The sequence below is a fragment of the Chiloscyllium plagiosum genome, chromosome 28, assembly GCF_004010195.1.
Source record: "Chiloscyllium plagiosum isolate BGI_BamShark_2017 chromosome 28, ASM401019v2, whole genome shotgun sequence".
In the NCBI taxonomy this organism is placed as follows: domain Eukaryota; kingdom Metazoa; phylum Chordata; class Chondrichthyes; order Orectolobiformes; family Hemiscylliidae; genus Chiloscyllium; species Chiloscyllium plagiosum.
In genome coordinates this window covers 49,216,483-49,235,823 of record NC_057737.1, presented here as the reverse complement: position 1 = coordinate 49,235,823, position 19,341 = coordinate 49,216,483, and the positions used below count along the sequence as shown (strand labels likewise).

Here is a 19,341-nt window from a genome sequence, read left to right as displayed (position 1 = left end):
ATCGCATTTCCGACACCCCTCCCCCAAGTCCCTCCTCCCTACCTTTTATCTTAGCCTGCTGGACAAACTTTCCTCATTCCTGAAGAAGGGCTAATGCTCGAAACGTCGATTCTCCTGTTCCCTGGATGCTGCCTGACCTGCTGCTTTTTTCCAGCATTTTCAGTAGGGGATGTTTGAGTCAATTCATTGCCACCAATCCTCCTTTGTCTGCACTACATCTGGGGCCGATCTAATAATCAGTGGTACAGCATACATTTCTCTACAGTCTTCACAAAGAGGCATTTATCTTAGGTAACACAATAGTCTATGACATGACAGCAATAAGTTAACATTACTAACCAGGCATCATTACAGAGGAAAACAGAAATTGCAGGAGAAACTCAGCAGATCAGCATCTGCGGAGAGAAAGCAGAGTCAATATTTCAAGTCCAGTGATTCTTCTTTAACTCTGCTTTCTCCAACAGATGAAGGCAGACATGCTGAGTTTCTCCAGCAATTTCTGTTCTGTTTCAGGTTTCCAGCTTTTCAGATTTTCACATTTGTTTTATTATAGTTACTGAGGGGTCTCAGGAATTGTACACATTAGATCTGTTTTCTACAAAGGCTAGTCGTAAGAGTAGTTCCTTGCTTCCATCCAAATTCTATGTGTGACATGATCCGTTTGGGAGAGGAAATGTCATTTCACCATTGACACTTTCGGAACCATTACGTTATACAATTCTTATTACCACAAATGGAGGTTTCCTCAAGAAGAGGAAGTCTACACCACTGTCTCCAGAAAAGTGAATTTCGACAACTATAACTGATCCTGCAATATACTCCAATGTTATCTTTGCACCTGTGTACAAAGTATAGTTTAGAATGCTATGAATTATCCTTTTTTTCTGAATCCAACTAATTTGAGCAAAGTAATTATAAAACCATGTGCAGTGTGATTTCATTACTTTATTCCCCCAAACTTAAGGGTTATGTGTTTTTGTTTTCAAGGAGAATAGTTGTAAATAGGAGCACAATTTAAACCTGTTGTTAATAAACCTATTACTTTTATTTGAGGAAGTATTGCAATAATCTCGTTTTGTATTTGTTACTTGAGGAACCTAATTGATTTGTTTTTGATTCTAAGCAGTTTAGAGTCTAATATAATTGACTGTATCGTCGCCTTTTTTAAAAGGTTTAACCTTTGTTGTAATGGCAGGAAGTGCGGGATAAAGAAAGTAAGTCATTCACCCCTCCAAACTCAGTTGTAACATTGTCCACAAGAGACCATAGCATCTCTCTCCATTGGCGTGACTATATTTCAATAGTATTTTTTTGGCTGTGAAAGCCTTTGGGACACCCCAAGTGTGTGAAAACTGCTGTCAAAATCTTTCTTTCGATGTGTATGCTGATTTTTCTTGGTGATTCTGTTGTGAATTTTCTGCAGTGTACACCAGCAATGCTGACATCATTCAGCCAGGTCTCACTCCCCTACAGCCTAACCTGGATGGATTGCTGGATGTGCAAGGTAAGAATGTACCAAATGTTTCTCCACTCTCTCATAACTTGATTAAAATGTCATAATGTTTCAGCTCTTTCACATTGTATTGAAGAATAAAGAATTTTGTATATTGCTCAAGAAAGACAGTATTTTGTTGAAGCTTTTTGTATTGCAGTCATCCAGGCATCATCTGAAGAAAACCAGTGTATCGGGAAAGCAATATTTTTACACTGTGAGGGACCCTTCACATTTGTGAAGACCTACAAATCGAAGCAATGTCCATATGATTTTAAAACATAGAACATTACAGCGCAGTACAGGCCCTTCGGCCCTCGATGTTGCACCAACCTGTGAAACCAGTCTGAAGCCCATCTAACCTACACTATTCCATTTTCATCCGTATACCTATCCAATGACCGTTTAAATGCCCTTAAAGTTGGCGAGTCTACTACTGTTGCAGGCAGGCCGTTCCACACCCCTACTACTCTCTCTGAGTAAAGAAACCACCTCTGACTCTGTCCTATATCTATCATCCCTCAATTAAAAGCTATACCCCCTCATGTTAGCCATCACCATCTGAGGAAAAAGGCTCTCCCTGTCCACCCTATCTAACCCTCTGATTATTTTATATGTCTCAATTAAGTCACCTCCCAACCTTCTTCTCTCTAACAAAAACAGCCTCAAGTCCCTCAGCCTTTCCTCGTAAGACCTTCCCTCCATACCAGGCAACATCCTAGTAAATCTCCTCTGAACCCTTTCCAAAGCTTCCACACCCATCCAGAACTATACACAATACTACAAGCACGGCTGCACCAGAGTTTTGTACAGCTGCAGCATGACCTCGTGGCTCCAAAACTCAGTCCCTCTACCAATAAAAGCTAACACACCGTATGCCTTCTTAACAACCCTATCAACCTGGGTGGCAACTTTCAGGGATCTTTGTACATGGACACCGAGATCTCTCTGTTCATCTACACTACCAAGAATCTTACCATTAGCCCAGTACTCTGTATTCCTGTTACTCCTATCAGAGTGAATCACCTCACACTTTTCTGTATTAAACTCTCAGCCTAGCTCTGCAGCTTATCTATGTCCCTCTGTAACCTACAACATCCTTCGGCACAGTCCAAACTCTACTGACCTTAGTGTCATTTACTAATCTGTTCTTCTAGGCCCTCATCCAGGTAACTTATAAAAATGACAAACAGCAGTGGCCCCAAAACAGATCCTTGCAGTACACCACTAGTAACTGAACTCCAGGATGAACGTTCCCCATCAACCACCACCCCCTCCCTTCTTTTGGCTAGCTAATTTCTGATCCAAACCACTAAATCGCCCTCAATTCCATGCCTCCGTATTTCATACAATAGCCTGCCGGGGGGAACCTTACTAAACACCTTACTGAAATCCATTTACACCACATCAACCGTTTTACCCTCGTCACCTGTTTGGTCACCTTCTCAAAGAACTCAATAACGTTTGCGACGTATGCTTCACCAAACCGTGTTGACTATCCCTAATCAACTTAATCCTTTCTAGATGATTATAAATCATCTTTTCCAACACTTTGCCACAACGGAAATAAGGTTCACTGGTTTATAATTACCAGGGTTGTCTCTGCTCCCCTTCTTGAACAGGGAAACCACATTTGCTATCCTCCAGTCTTCTGGCACTACTCCTGTAGACAATGACAACATAAAGATCAAAGCCAAAGGCTCTGCAATCCCCTCCCTGGCTTCCCAGAGAATCCAAGGATAAATCCCATCCAGCCCAGGGGCCTTACCTATTTTCACAGTTTGCAGAATTGCTAACACCACCTCCTTGTGAACCTCATCTCATCTAGTAGCCTGTATCGCACTATTCTCCTCGACAACATTGTCTTTTTCTAATGTGAATACCGACAAAACTTAATGATTCAGCACTTCTCCTATCTCCTCAGACTCCACGCACAAGTTCCCATTACTGTCCTTGACTGGCCCTAATCTTATCCTAGTCATTCTTTTATTACTGATATCCTATAGAAAGCCTCAGGGTTTTCCTTGTTCCCATCTGCCAACAACTACTCATGTACCCTCCTGGTTCTTCTTAGCTCTCTCTTTAGGTCATTCCTGGATAACCTGTAACTCTCATATAATCTGACCTTGCTAGCCTGTTCACCATTTTACCAGTCAATGATGCCATAGCTATCTGCACAGTAGACAAACAGGAGGCTGGAAGAACACAGCAAGCCACGTAGCATCAGGAGATGGAGACGTCAATGTTTCTGGTATAACCTTTCTTCAGGACTCGGGGTGGGGGTCAGGGGAGCTCCAGATAAAGGTTGGGGGAGGGTTTTGGGTAGAGAGAGAGACAGAATGTTGAGGTAGTGATGGGTGAACACAGGTAGAGAGTATGGCCTGGTTGGTCAATGGGAGGAATGAATCTGATTGGTAGCTGGAAGGAAGGGTTGCTCAGAGGAATGGAAGGGAGGGGGAGAGGCTGGAAAGGGAGTCAGGGGATGGGAAGGGAGGTTATTTAAAGTTGGAGAACTGCCCAGATGGAACATGATGTGTTGTTCCTCCAGTTTGAGTTCTGATTCACTGTGGAAATGGAGGAGGCCAAGAATGGTCATGTCGGTGAGGAAATGGGATGGGAAATTAAAATGGGCAGTGACCAGGAGGTCAGGTCAGCTCTTGCGGGCCGGGCTGAGATGCTCAGCGAAACATGCCACAACTTTACATTTGATCCCATCGATGTACACAAGACCACATCGGCAGCACTGGATACAGTAAACTAGGTGGGAGGAGAGGCAGGTGACGATAATCAGGCAATCTGTGAACAATTCATCCAGCCTGTGCTGGCGAAACTCACAACACCGTGAGCAACATTAGATGTGACTCTGCACATTTGGACAACATGCTGAATGATCTCGAGTGTGCAAAGAATTATATTGACAACCAGTTCAAGATATAATCAGCCTTTCAGTGTACTGCACGTGCACATACTGGAAACTAGCTTTCCATTTGTACTAATATTTGTCAGTGCAACGTGAAAATTTTTGACAAGATATTAATTTGTACAGCAACACTACTGTACTATGAGATAACCAATAGAATAGCAGAAAGCTACAGGTTCAGCCAAGCCAAGCTCATGATTCAATTCTACCCAGCTGCTGTCTTCCTGTGCGCTACAATTCATTTGTGAAATGTGGGCATCATTGAAAAAGCCAATGTTTATTGTCAATCCCCAGTTGCACTAGAGAACCTCGCGTCAAACCACCTTGTTGGGCTGCTGCAGGATGCAGTACTGTTCAGGAGCAACACTGTAATATAGTCCCAAGTAATATAGTAATGTATTAATAGTAATATAGTCCCAAGTCAGGTCGGCGAGTGGCTTTGTGGGGAATCTTCAGGTGATGGAGTCCCCATGTGCCTGCTGCCTTGTCGTTGTAGGTGGTGATGGTGGGGAATTTGGAAGATGCTCTCGAAGAAGCCTTGGTGAATTGTTGCACTGCATCTAGTAGATGGCACACACTATTGCAATTGAATGTCAGTGGTGGAAGGAGTGTGTTTATGAAGGTACATGTAATGAACAGTTTACTTGCACAAATTTTGTCAATTGCCTTTGTCATAATTTGAGTTCAAAAAAACCTTGAATGGACTGAATGACTTTTCCCCCTCTACTAGGTTCTTTTTTTTCCCATGTATTTACTTTGTCAAAATGTTACATTTGCAGATAGTTCCAGTCCACAATTTGTCACTTGGAATCAGCAAATACAGAAGAGGCCTCTGGCCCATTGGGTCTACACTGACCAAAACTACTCTCAATCTGCATGAGTCCCACTTTCCAGCACTTGACCCATAGCCTTGAATCATTTAATTTTTCAAGAACTCATTCAAGTACTTTTTAAAGATTGTGAGTTTATCCATCTCTGCTAACCTCCCAGGCAGATTCTCACCAGCTCTGGATGAATCTTTTTGCATCAAACCCCCTCTGAACCTCCTGACTTCCACCTTAAAATTATGCCATCTTCATATTGATCCTTCAAGATACAGAACAGCTGTTTTCTATTCACCCTGTCCACACCCCTCATAATCGTATATACGTCTATCAGGCTCCCTTCCAACCTTCTCTGCTCCCAAAAATAACCTGTGCTTATCCAGCCTTGCTTCATAGTTAAACTACTCCATCCCAGGCAACATCCTCCAGTGCACTTACCTCCTTCCTATTGTATGGTGACCAGAATTGCATAGAGTACTCCAGCTGTGGCCTAACAACAGTCCTAGTCAGCTCCAATAGAACCTCCCTTCACTTATAATCTGTCATTACTGATAAAGACATGCACCCCAAAAGCCTCCTTAACTACCCTATTAATCTATCGTGCCAACTTCAGGGATCGGAAGATCCTCTGTTCCTGTGACTTCCAAGTGTCCTGTCATTCACGGAGTCTTGTTATTTCTACCAAATTGCATCATCTCACATTTATCAGGGTTAGTTTACATCTGCCACTGATTTGTCCATCTGTAACCTAACACCTTCTTCCTCATGAGGAGAAAGTGAGGACTGCAGATGCTGGAGATCAGAGTCAAAGAGTGTGTTGCTGGAAAAGCACAGCAGGTCAGGCAGCATCCAAGGGGTAGGAGGATCGATGTTTCCTCCTCACTGTCAACCACTTGGTCAATCTTTGTGTCATCCACAAGCTTACTTCTCATTCCCCTCCTTTTTTTTCTATATCATTTATCTATGTCACAAACAACAAAATGCTAAAGCAATGATTCCTGTGGCATGCCAAGGATACCAGCCTTCAGCTACACATATAGCCTTCTACCACCACCCTCTGTCTCGTGTCACTAAGCCAGTTTTGGATCCATCTTGCCAAATTACCCTGGATCCCCTGAGCTTTTATAATCTTAATCAGTTTCCCCTGTGGGATCTTGTCAAAGGCCTCACTGAAATCCATATAAACCTGTATCAACTGCCCTATCCTCATCCAAACACTTTGTTAGCTCCTCTAAAAATCCACCAGATTTGTAAGGAATGTCCTCTCTCTGACAAAGCCATGCTGACTATCCCTGAATAAACCTTGCCTCTCGAAATGGAGATAAATTTTCTCCAATAGGTTCTCTCCCACTGATGTGAGACTTACTGATCTCTAGTTCCCTGCTCTATCTCTACCAAACGTCTTGTAAAGTGGAACCACATTAGCTGTCCTCTGGCACATCCACTTTGGCCAAAGAGGAACTACAAATTTGGGGCAGGGCCCTTGTAACTTCCCCTTTCTCTATCTCAGCCCCCTTGGATACAGCTCATCCAAAAATGGGGTTTCTCCACTTGAAGCCTGCCAAAGTCTCCAGTACCTCCTTGATTCTTTTATCAATCAGCTCAAGATCCTCACAGTTCCTCTTCCTGAATTCTGTACCTATATTGTCTTTCTCCAAAGTAAAGGTAGATATCAAGTTATTCGTTTTACATCCTGCGCGCGCACACCTCCCCCTCCTCCACCCCCACCCCCCCCCCCCCAACCCGGTCTATCATTTGCCCGATCTTCTCCTTTGTGTACTTATAGAACACCTTTATTGTTCTCCCTAATCTTGCCTGCCAGCAATTTTTCATGCCCCCTCTTTGCTCTCTTCATTGCTTTCTTGAGTTTCCCCCTGCACTTCCTGTACTCTTCTAGGGTCTTCATTGATTTGCAGCCTTTGTATTTGTTATACGTCTTTCTTTTTATCCAGTCCTGAATATTTCTAGACACCCAGGGTTCTCTGAGCTTATTGTTCCTACATTGTACCCTAAAGGCAACATGTTGGGCCTGTACGTCCCCCTGTAGCTTTCTGTAGTTACTGTGTCTTCCTACATACTATTGTTGGAGAATTCACCCTCAATTAGCTGTTCTCAGTCTATTTTGGCCAGATCCTGCCTTATCTTAATAAAATCTGTTTTCCCCAATCCAATGCTTTTTTCTTTGCAAACTATCTTTTTCCTTTTCCATAACAAATTTAAAGCTTACAGTATTCTGGTTACTATCATTAAAATCCTCTCCTACTGTCACATTGAACACTCTCTTTGCTCCCTAGAATTAGGTCCAGCATTACACCTCCTTGCCCATGATAGGACCACCTACATGTTGATATAAAGATCTCTATTTCAAGAAATCTGATCCCTCTAAACTCTTTACAATATGACTAATCCAATTAATATTGGGGAAGTTGGGGTATTATTGTCATTGCACATCTCCATGAATTGCCTATCTTCCTGCTCCTCAATTGCTTTCTGACAGTTTGGGGATCGATAACACACTCACTTTTTTAATTCCTAAGCTCTACCCACCAAGCCTCATTTGAAGACTTCAAGGTGTCATATCCCCTCACTGCATAAACTGACTCCTTAATACAACTACAACACCACCTCTTGGAAACCTACCTACACCCTGCCTGAAGAACCTATACTCCAGAATGTTGAGTTGCTAGTCCTACCCCTCCCGGAACAATATTTCTGTAACAGAATCACAATTCCATATGTCACTCCATGCCTTGTAACTCATCTGTCTTGTCGCTAATGCTCTTAGCATTAAAGACAGTCGAGCCTCACCTTAGGCCCTTGGAATTCAACATGATTGAGCTCCCTCTGCCTTTGTTTCTTAATTAAAATATGCTGTGTACCTCTGATGTCCCCTCCCCCTGCTGAACGAGTAAATTCCTGCCAACAGCACTAAGTCAAACCAATCTGCGAGAATTTTGGTTCCATTTTGTTCAGATACAGGTCATCTGCTTGGTCAGAGTCCCACCTTCCCCAGAAATAGTCTCAGTGATTCAGGAATCGAAAACCCTCCCTCTTGAACCATGCATCCATCTGCTGTATTTTCCTCTTTCTGTACTCGTGAACATGAGTCACCGGGAGTAGTCAGAGATTACAGTCTTTGAGGCCTTGCATTTTAGTCTACCCTCCTAGCTCCCTGAATTCTTGGTGCAAGACCTCATTTCTACCTATAATTTTAACACCACTGTGTCTTATCATCTTAATCCTTCATGATGCCCTGCAGCCACTTAGTGACATCCCTGACCCTGGCACCAGGGAAGCAACACATCATCCTGGAGTCATGTCTGTGGCCACAAAAATGTCTGTTTGATCCCCTAACTCATGAACCCACCCCCCCCCCCCCCCCACCAAACAAAAATCTGTATCACTCCTGCTTCCCCCTTCTTCCCATCATGTACAGTCAGACTGTTTGTGGTACCAGGGGCTTGACTGTCTTTTTAAACATTCATTCATGGCATGAGAGTGTCACCTGGGGAGGCCCATCCCCTAATTGCTCAGAAGGCAGTCAGGAGTCAACTATACAGCTGTGGGTCTGGAGTCACATGTAGGCCGGATGAGGATGGCAGATTTCCTTCCCAAAAGGACATTAGTTAACAAGACCAGTTTTTCCAACAATCAGCAATGAATTCATGGTCATCAGCTAGATCTTAATTCAAAATTTTTAAAAATTGATTTCATGTGGTGGGATTGAAATCTGGGTCCCCAGAACATTACCTGGGTGTCTGAATTAACGGTTCAGTGATAATGCCACTAGGTCATTGCTTCTGTTGGGGAACCTGCATTCCCTTGAGGAAATAGTGCTCTCATCAGCTCCCAAAATGGAAGGTTGACTTGTGAGCCGGGGGTTCCCACCTGTTCCTCTTTGACTGCTGGGTGATTGAGGTTTTTGAAGAAGTAACAAAGAGGATTGATGAGAGCAGACTAGTGGATGTGATCTATAGGATTCAGTAAGGCGTTCGACAAGGTTCCTCATGATAGACTGGCTAGCAAGGTTAGAATACACAAGATAGAGGGAGAACTAGCTATTTGGATACAGAATTGGCTTGAAGAAAGGACTTATTCCTTCAGTCCCTTGACCGTGGTGTCGTCATCTCTCCTAAAGATATACAGCCTGGCAACAGACCCTTCAGCCCAACTCGTCCATGCTGACTAGATATCCTAAACTAATCTAGTCCCATTTGCCAGCACTTGGCCCACGTCCCTCTAAACTCTCCTATTCATAGATCCATCCAGATGCCTTTTAAAAGTTATAATTGGACCAACCTCCATCACTTCCTCTGACCAGCTCATTCCATACACGCACCACCCTCTGCGTGAAAATGTTGCCCCTTCGATCCCTTTTGAATATTTCCCCTCTCACTCTAAATCTATGCCCTCTAGTACTGGACTCTCCCACACCAGGGGAAAGGCCTTGTCTATTTACCCTATCCATGCCCCTCATTACTTTACAAACCTCTAAGGTCACCTCTCAGCCTGTATTGCTCCAGGGAAAACAGCCCCAGCCTAATTCAGCCTCTTCCTATAGCTCAAACCCTCCAACCCTGGCAACATCCTTGTAAATCTTTTCTGAACCCTTTCAAGTTCGGCACGGCACGGTGGCACTGTGGTTAGCACTGCTACCTCACTGCGCCAGAGACCTGGGTTCAATTCCCGCCTCAGGCGACTGACTGTGTGGAGTTTGCACGTTCTCCCCGTGTCTGCGTGGGTTTCCTCCAGGTGCTCCGGTTTCCTCCCACAGTCCAAAGATGTGCAGGTCAGGTGAATTGGCCATGCTAAATTGCCTGTAGTGTTAGGTAAGGGGTAAATGCGTGGGTTGCGCTTCGGCGGGGCGGTGTGGACTTGTTGGGCCGAAGGGCCTGAAGGGGTAAATGGGTGGGTTGCGCTTCGGCGGGGCAGTGTGAACTTGTTGGGCCGAAGGGCCTGTTTCCACACTAAGTAATCTAAAAAATCTAAAAAAAAAAGTTTCACAACATCCTTCTGATAGGAGGGAGACCAGATAGCACACAATATTCTAAAAGTGGCCTAACCAATGTCCTGTACAGCCACAACATGACCTCCCAACTCATTTACTCAATGCTCTGTCCAATAAAGGAAAGCATATCAAACACCTTCTTCACTATCCTATCTAACTGCAACTCCACTTTCAAGGAGCTATGAACCTACACTCCAAGGTCCCTTTGTTCAGCAACACTCCCCAGGACCTTACCATTAAGTGTATAAGTCCTGCTAAGATTTGCTTTCCCAAAATGCAGAACCTCACATTTATCTCAACTCCATCTGCCACTTCTCAGCCCATTGGCCCATCTGATCAAGATCCCAATGTAATCTGAGGTAACCCTCTTCGCTGTCCACTACACCTCCAATTTTGGTGTCATCTGCAAACTCACTAACCATACCTTCTATGTTCACATCCAAATCATTTATATAAATGACTAAAAATAGTGGACCCAGCACCGATCCTTGTGGCACAGCACTGGTCACAGGCCTCCAGTCTGAAAAGCAACCCTCCACCACCACCCTCTATCTTCTTCCTTCAAGCCAATTCTGTATCCAAATAGCTAGTTCTCCCTCTATCTTGTGTAATCTAACCTTGCTAGCCAGTCTATCATGAGGAACCTTGTTGAATGCCTTACTGAATCCTATAGATCACATCCACTAGTCTGCTCTCATCAATCCTCTTTGTTACTTCTTCAAAAACCTCAATCAAGTTTATGATACATGATTTCCCACGCACAAAGCCATTTTGACTATCCCAAACTAATCTTTGCCTTTCCAAGTATGTGTAAATCCTATCCCTCAGAATTTCCTCCAACAACTTGCCCACCTCCAATGTGAGGCTCACTGGTCTATAGTTTCCTGGCTTTTCCTTACCCTTTTTTTAAGTAGTGGCACCACCTTAGTTGATCTCCAGTCTCCCGGCCCCTCACCTGTGGCTATCAATGATCCAAATATCTCAGCAAGGGTCCCAGCAATCACTTCCCTAGTTTCCACAGAGTTCTATATCTGATCTGCCCCCTAATTAACTTTTGAACATTCTTGCATAATCCCATCAAAATTGGCCTTTCTCCAATTTATAACTTAAACTTTTAGATCCATGCTATCTTTTTCCATCACTATTTTAAACTAATAGAATTATGGTCGCTGGCCCCAAAGTGCTTCCCCACTGACACCTCAGTCACCTGCCCTGTCTTATTTCCCAAGAGTTGGTCAGGTTTTCCACCTTCTCTGGTAGGTACATCCATATATTGAATCAGAAAGGTTTCTTTTATACAATTAACAAATACCTCTCCCTCCAAGCCTTTCACACTATGGCAGTCCCAGTTAGTGTTTGGAAAGTTAAAATCCCCTACCATAACCACCTTATTATTCTTACAGATAAATGAGATCTCCTTACAAATTTGTTTCTCAATTTCCTTCTGACCATTCGGGTGTCTATAGTACAATCCCAATAATGTGATCACCCCTTTCTTATTTTGCACTTCCTGCCAAATAACCTCCTTGAACGTATTGCTGTGAGTACTTCCTGCACACGTCATTTCGGACACTGATAGAAACCATGTCTTGCCACACATGACAGGCCACACATTCCACTCAGCTGCCCTAGCCTGCCATAACTTAAGCTTGAACTTACTTAGTCTTACTTGCTAACCTTTCAAGTTGCTTAATCTTAAAGATACGCCTTTTATCTTGACTTAAAGTCATAGAGTCTTGGAGATTACTATCACAGAAAAAAGCCCATGCTGGTCATAAACAACAATCTAACTATTCTAATCCCATTTTCCAGCATTTAGCCCATAGCCTTGTATGCCTTGACATCACAAGTGTAAATCTAAATGCTTCTTAAATATTATGAGGGTTTCTGCCTCTCGCACCCTTATAAACAGTGAGTTCCTGATTGTTAACACCCTCTGCAAGTATATCCCCTATGCCTCCCTAATCGCTTTATTCATTGATTGAATTCCAACTTTATTTTCTTTATTTGCTTTTTTAAAATTTATCCCTGCTGCTTCTCAGTTAATCCTTGAATAATGTCCCAGCTCTTGGGCCATGTTCTGCTCCTGCTCCCATTGATCTGTGAAAGTGGTTAGGAAAACAAGACAGCAGAATAAGAACTCCCTCACTTTCCAAACTGCCACACTGCACTCTCTGTCGGTGGCATAGGGGCCTTTTTAAAAAAAATCCTCTGCTTCAGCTGTTTCAGGAACTGGTTTAAACCAGATTAACTGTCAGCCCTGGTTAAGTATTCAAACTGCAGCAGCCCCGCTCAGTCAGAGAGATTGGTTTTACACTCTTCAGCCCTAAAGGAAACTTAAAGGTACCCTTTATAATTAAACCCTCTGAAACAGCCGACATTATCAACGAACTCGTGGCAATTAGTACTGAATTCTAAGGCAAGCGACTTACTCATAAACACTCTTGCTTCCCAAAGTGAAACACTCCACTCTCTGCAGGTTACACTCTGTAATGGAATTGGATTTTTTTTTTGACAGCTTCATATCAACTTTTCCATTATAAATGCAGACCCAAGAAGTTATAATGGCAGACTTTCTGTATTCCTGTAGTTGCACCCTCTGCCAATGGTGACACTGTTGTCTTATTTTTTTCAGCTTTGCATGTATTGCAGAGAAATCTGTTCTCAAACCAAGTGTAGTCCTCTGCCTCTCAATATCACATAAATTTTCAACTTATCAATGAATAATTGTATCAAATCAAATATTATGAAAAAATGAATTACTTCAAAAAAGGGATGAATTATAGTTGTGCCTTAGTCTAATTATCCATTGTTAATTAACTCTTTGTTTGTGGGTTGAATTTTGCTTTGACTCTGATAATAAACCATAGGAAATTGGCTCAATGTGAATGAAAAGTCTTGCACATAACCACTTTTCCTCAAAAAGTAACACTTACATCCTGTAATGTATTTCTCTGCAATATTTTCTTCATGTTTTCATCAAGCTCATGCATTTCTAGCCAATTAAGTTTCGAACCATCTGATTGAAACCCCCACTTTTCAATTTCAGGGTAAGTGACAGTATTGCCTGTTTGTCTCTGTCCAAAATAATACACTAATAATTCTTTGGGGAAAAAGTGGAATACTCAAAGGGATTTCCAGGACATGTTTCTACTCATGTGAATTGATCAACGTAGGTCAGGAAATTGCAGATAAGTATCTGCAGTTTCAGGATTTCTCTCCTTCATTTGGAAAGTTGTGACTGTTCCTTATTTAAGAAGTGTAGAGAGACAATGTAGGAATTGATGTGCCTGTTTTTTAATCTCAGTTGTGGACTTTTACAGAATCTGAATAGGATTTGAACTCGCAACCGTGTAACTAAGTGTGGAAAGTGTTCCTTACTGAGTCATGGTCACCACAACTGATACTATAATAATCTTTCTTGAGAAAGACTTGCATTTTAATAGTGCTTTTCACACCCATCAGAGAGCTTTCTAGCACACTATAGCCAGTTAAGTATTTTTAAAAGTGCAGTCACTATCATAATTTAGGAAACTTAGTCACGAATTTGCGCACTGTGAACCCCCATAAACAGCAATGCTAACCAGGTAATGGTCCAGATCTACCAGCCTCTGATAATCAGAGTTTGAGCATAATCTGCAAGGAGTGCATCAGGGACCATTTGGAAGTTCCAATACATTGAGAGTACAAAGTAGTTGCCTGAGAGGTTTAAATTCAAATCCTCTGGAAAAAGTCTGAAATTCTGAGTTAAATTTGGAGACTTCAGAGGGCTTTGACTGACTAACATAAATAGTAATCCAGGAAATGTAAGAAGAATTGAAACCTGCTCTAACTATAAACTAATCCACGTGTGAATGAATTTGAACTGGACCCCGCCCCCCCCAATTACTTGTACTCAGCCTCTACCCTGAAACTGAACCATCTAATCATCCCCTTACTGCCTCCCCGACTCCTAAACCAACCCCTGTGTCACACCTTACCCTTACTTTTCACTTGTTTCTGTTTACCCACCTGCAACCAATTGCCACACTGCCCTCTTGCAGCTCTAGCACCCTACCCCCTCATGCCCTCCATTTGCCACCCTCCTTGCACACTCATCTGACACCACAACCCCTTACCCACTTACAGCCTGATGCTTTCACCTACCCAGCCACCTGCCATACTCATCTGTCACCTTACTGCCTCACCCATCTGGCGCTGTACCACTCATAGACTGACCTTCTCAAAGTAGCCATCAAAGTGATTTGGGACTTTTGAATTGTTTACTAACTGGAATATGGCAGCTGGTACCATAACAAGGGAGCATGCTTATCCAAAGATTCTCTCTATCACTGCATGCATGATTTGTTGGACTGCATCCATTGGAATGAATCTTGCATTGGAAGTTGGATCACAAAATCCTGGAAAGGGATTGGCAAAATTGGTTGATCAGAATTGGAAATGGGGATTTCTATAGTGATTATTCAGGTTGTTCTGCTTTTTTGTGTAATATTGAATGAAGAATACATATTGGCCAGGTCTCCAGGAGACTCTTCTCTCTTCAAGATGACCCCAAGGATCTTCTATATCCACCTGAACAAACAGATGGAGCCTCAGCTTAATGTCTCACTTGAAAAATAAAGTTATGAATGATATCATCACAATGATGTAAAATATGATCTATTGATCAATGAATCAATCGGCTGATTTAATACTTTGAACTTTCATGGATGGAAAGGTATAAAAGTGACACGGATCAGCAGACCCACACCAGTTGATCATGTTTACTAAATACAACATGGATTAGGTCTGAACTGAAATTAAACATTTCTTCCAAAGGGCAATGCAATCAGTTTGCCATCTTTCAATGGGAAGTGTGAAAAATTCCTCAACTCCTATTTGATCGACATCATTATGAGAATCTTCACAAGTTGGAGATGAAACATCTACTGTAGTTAGCAGACTGGAAATAATAACCGCCACAGACATGGAATTTACAAACAGCTTCTATTTCAGTCAGCCTTTCTGGCAGACTAGGAGAGAACGGATTAAAGATGCAGAACTGAATAGAGACAAGAAGGTAAGTATGTGTTTGACTGACTGGAAAGAAGCATCAGAAAATCAGAAGTTTTAAAATTTAACTGAAAATTTTGTACTGCTGTGTGCTTCCAAGAAACCAACTTAGCAGCATTGGTCTTGAGTTAAAACTGTATGCCTCAAGGACAGCCATACAACATCATTAAACTACATAGAATAGAAATATACAGCACGAAAACAGGCCCATTGATCTAACTTGTCCAGGCCAAATAGATAATCCTAACTTAATCTCGTCCCATTTGCCAGCTTTAGTTCACATGCCCCTAAACCTTTCCTATTCATATACCGATCCAGATGCCTATAAATGTTGCAATTGTACCAGCCTCTACCACTTCTTCTGGCAGCTCATCCTGTACCACATTTTAAAAAGGTGCCATGTAATAGTTTACTGTAGAAGAACTCATGTGTTGAGCATTATATAGGACATGGATAGAGGACTGGCTAACCAAAGGAAATAGAGTTAGGATAAATCAGCACAAAAATATATTTTATCTTCCATTATACAGGACACTATCCCCTTTTCACTGTGAGTGTGTGTGTGAGAGAGAGAGAGAAAGAGGGAGAGAGATGGCCCGAGTGACTGCACTGTTTGATGTTGGGTCTTCATTATTTTTCTTGGAGTTAGTTAATAAATCTGCTCTTTCTTTGATTTGGAAATTTATAGTAAGAGGAGTTAACTGTATTTTAATTGGAAAGATATGTAACCTAACAGCAAAAAGAATATAAACTTTTGTTGTGACTAACTGTGGAGATTTAAAATAAAAGGGTATCCTTGTCACCAGGTCATAAACTTGAATCAAATGTTGCAGGATGATTCCATTATCTGTAACTCTTCAGCAGTAAATGGAATCAAAATGCTATTGAGGAACTTTGAAACAGGAAGTGATACAAATCGATATGCTAATTAGGTGCACAACTCTCCTCTCGAGGTCATTCATCGTCCCAGTGAGGGTCACTGTCAGGTTAGGTTAAATGAGCCACAAGGTAGGAAGTAAAAAGGTTAACAGAAATAGAATTTGAGCTCAGAACTTGGAATCCATTGCGTGAGGGAAGATATTGTCAAATAGTCTGAGACAACAAAATGGTAATGTTATGATAGTAAAATCCTGGCATTTATTTTTGTTGCGCGTTCTTCATTCTGATTCCCTCAAGGAAGCAATGCAACTAACATCAAATGTTATTGGAAGGAAACAGGCCTTAATGCAAGTTCCATTAACAAACCCAGTCAATGTGTACCAATTCTAGCAAAGACAACAACTTGTATTAGTGGTTTTCATTCCACCATCACAGTTGGAACTATTTCAGATGACCTCATCCCAACTTGGTGTTTCACCCTGCTCTTGATGTCTTCAGAGTGACCAGAGGCAATGGTTAAATATCAACATTTATATTTGTGGCATGTGAAGTGGCAATATCTTTGTTAACTGTAGGACCATAAAGATTTGTAATTTAGCTGAAATCAAATGCTGTACACAATAACGGTCATCCAGGTGCATTCTCATTGGTTTCAATTCAGGAGCTAGAAGAATCCTGTTACTCAGGAATAGTTGCTGGACAAAAATCTTGAGGGTCCCTCTCTAATAGCATTATGGGAATTCCTATATTGTGTGGACTGCAGTGATTCATACATCGCTTTACCTCTGTTTTCACAAAGAAGGACATGAATAATGTACTAGAAATCTTTAGTGCGAGGGAGAAAAATCTGCATTAGTCGAATATAGATAGAACATAGAACATTACAGCGCAGTACAGGCCCTTCGGCCCTCAATGTTGCGCCGACCTGTCATACCAATCTGAAGCCCATCTAACCTACACTATTCCACGTACGTCCATATGCTTGTCCAATGACGACTTAAATGTACTTAAAGTTGGCGAATCTACTACCGTTGCAGCCAAAGCATTCCATATTCTTACTACTCTCTGAACTACCTCTGACATCTGTCCTATATCTATCACCCCTCAATTTAAAGCTATGCCCCTTTATAAAGCTATGCTTTAAATGGTGTTGGAGAAATTGATGGGATTGAAGACAGATAGGCACCCTAGGCTCAGATAATCACAGACTTGAACAAAACATAGGAATAAATATTTTGCTGAATAGCAGGCGGTGACTAGTGGGGTACTGCAGGATCAATATGGGGACACCAACTATTCACAATATATATAAATGAGTTAGATGCAGGAACTAAAAGTAATAAAAACTTTGTAGGTGACACAAAGCTGAGTGGGAAGGTGAGCTGTGAGGACGATGCAGGGATGTTGCAGTGTGATTTGGAAAAGGTTGAGTGAGTGGGCAAATGCAGTATAATGGAGATAAATGTGAGTTTACCCACTTTTGTATCAAAAATGGGAAGGCAGATTATTATCTGAATGACTGACTGAATTGGGAGAGAGGGGTGTTCATCGAGACCTGGGTGTTCTCATGTATCAGTTACTGAAAGTAAACGTGTAGGTGGAGCAGGTAATAAAGGAAGCAAACTGTGTATTAGCCTTCATAGTGAGAGGATTTAAGTACAGGAACAAGGATGTCTTGCTGCAATTATGCAGTACACTGGTGAGGGCACAGCTGGAATATTGTGTGCAGTTTTTGTCTCCGTATCTGAGGAAGGATATTCTCGTGGTAGAGGGAGTGTAGTGAAGGTTTACCAAATTAATTTGGCGGAACTGAGGAACGATTGAGTTGGTTAGGAGTCTATTCAGTGGAAGGATCTCCTAGCCTATAAAATTTTAATCTAGATGGTTTACATGAAGAACGATGTTTCTGATGGTGGGGGATCCAGAACCAACATTAAGGATAAGGGATAGACATTTTATGATTGAGAGGAGGGGAAATGTCAATATCTTCACCCAAAGAATGGTGAACCTGTGGAATTGATGACCACAGTTCATGGTTGAGGCCAAAAGATTGTGTTTTCAAGAAGAAGGTAGATAAGGATGGAAGGACATGGGGAGAGAATGATTCTGGTATTGAGCCTGCTAATCAGTCATGATCGTACTGAAAGGCAAAGCAGGTTCAACGGATTGCATAGCCTACTCCTGCTCCTATCTTCTGTTTCTAACACTTTCCCCAGGGCAGGTTGGAGCTGGACAATAAACATTGGTCTTTGTGATACTCCCAAGAATGAGAAGAGCATGAATCTTCAAGGAGCTGTCTTTGCCTGTTGTCATGTTTTCCTGTAATTCCTGCCAATTCTAATCTACAACCACTTCAGTTGTAATTTTGTTTTGTTATTCATTTACATGCTCTGTTTGTCACTGACTGGGCCAACACATATTGCCCAATTCTTGTTGCCTTTGAGACGGTGATGAGCTGCCTTTGCGAATGCCTTCCATTCCTTTTGGTGTTATAACCGTACTGTTAGGAAAGACTTTCCAGGATTCTGACTCGGTGCCACTGAAGGAACGATGAGATATTTCCCATGCTGGATGGTGAGTGGCTCGGAGGGGAACTCGCAGATGGTGGTGTTCTCATGTAAGTTCCCCTCCAAGCCACTCACCATCCTGCATTGTTTTGAATGAGCTGCCAGAGGAAGTGGTGGAGGCTGGTACAATTACAACACTTAAAAGGATGGTGTTATGAATAAGGAGGTTTAAAGGGATATGGCCAAGTGCTGGCAAATATGACTAGATTCATTTAGGAAAGCTGGATTAGTGGTGCTGGAAGAGCACAGCAGCGTCCGAGGACCTGCATTGTTTTGAATGAGCTGCCAGAGGAAGTGGTGGAGGCTGGTACAATTACAACACTTAAAAGGATGGTGTTATGAATAAGGAGGGTTTAAAGGGATATGGCCAAGTGCTGGCAAATAGGACTAGATTCATTTAGGATATCTGGATTAGTGGTGCTGGAAGAGCACAGCAGCGTCCGAGGAGCAGTAAAATCGACATTTCGGGCAAAAGCCCTTCATCAGGAATAAAGGCAGAGAGCCTGGAGCGTGGAGAGATAAGCTAGAGGAGGGTGGGGGTGGGGAGAAAGTAGCATAGAGTACAATAGGTGAGTGGGGGAGGGGATGAAGGTGATAGG

General features: G+C 42.3%; 1 protein-coding gene across 1 annotated transcript in view; it reads left to right on the top strand.

Moving 5' to 3' along the window:
* LOC122564237 (carbohydrate-responsive element-binding protein-like) overlaps window positions 1–19,341 on the top strand; it is a 196,798-nt gene that overhangs the window by 36,362 nt on the left and 141,095 nt on the right. The window contains exon 6 of the mRNA XM_043718935.1: window positions 1,424–1,504. Within this exon, the coding sequence (XP_043574870.1) occupies window positions 1,424–1,504 (81 nt within the window). The remainder of the gene's footprint in view (window positions 1–1,423; window positions 1,505–19,341) is intronic.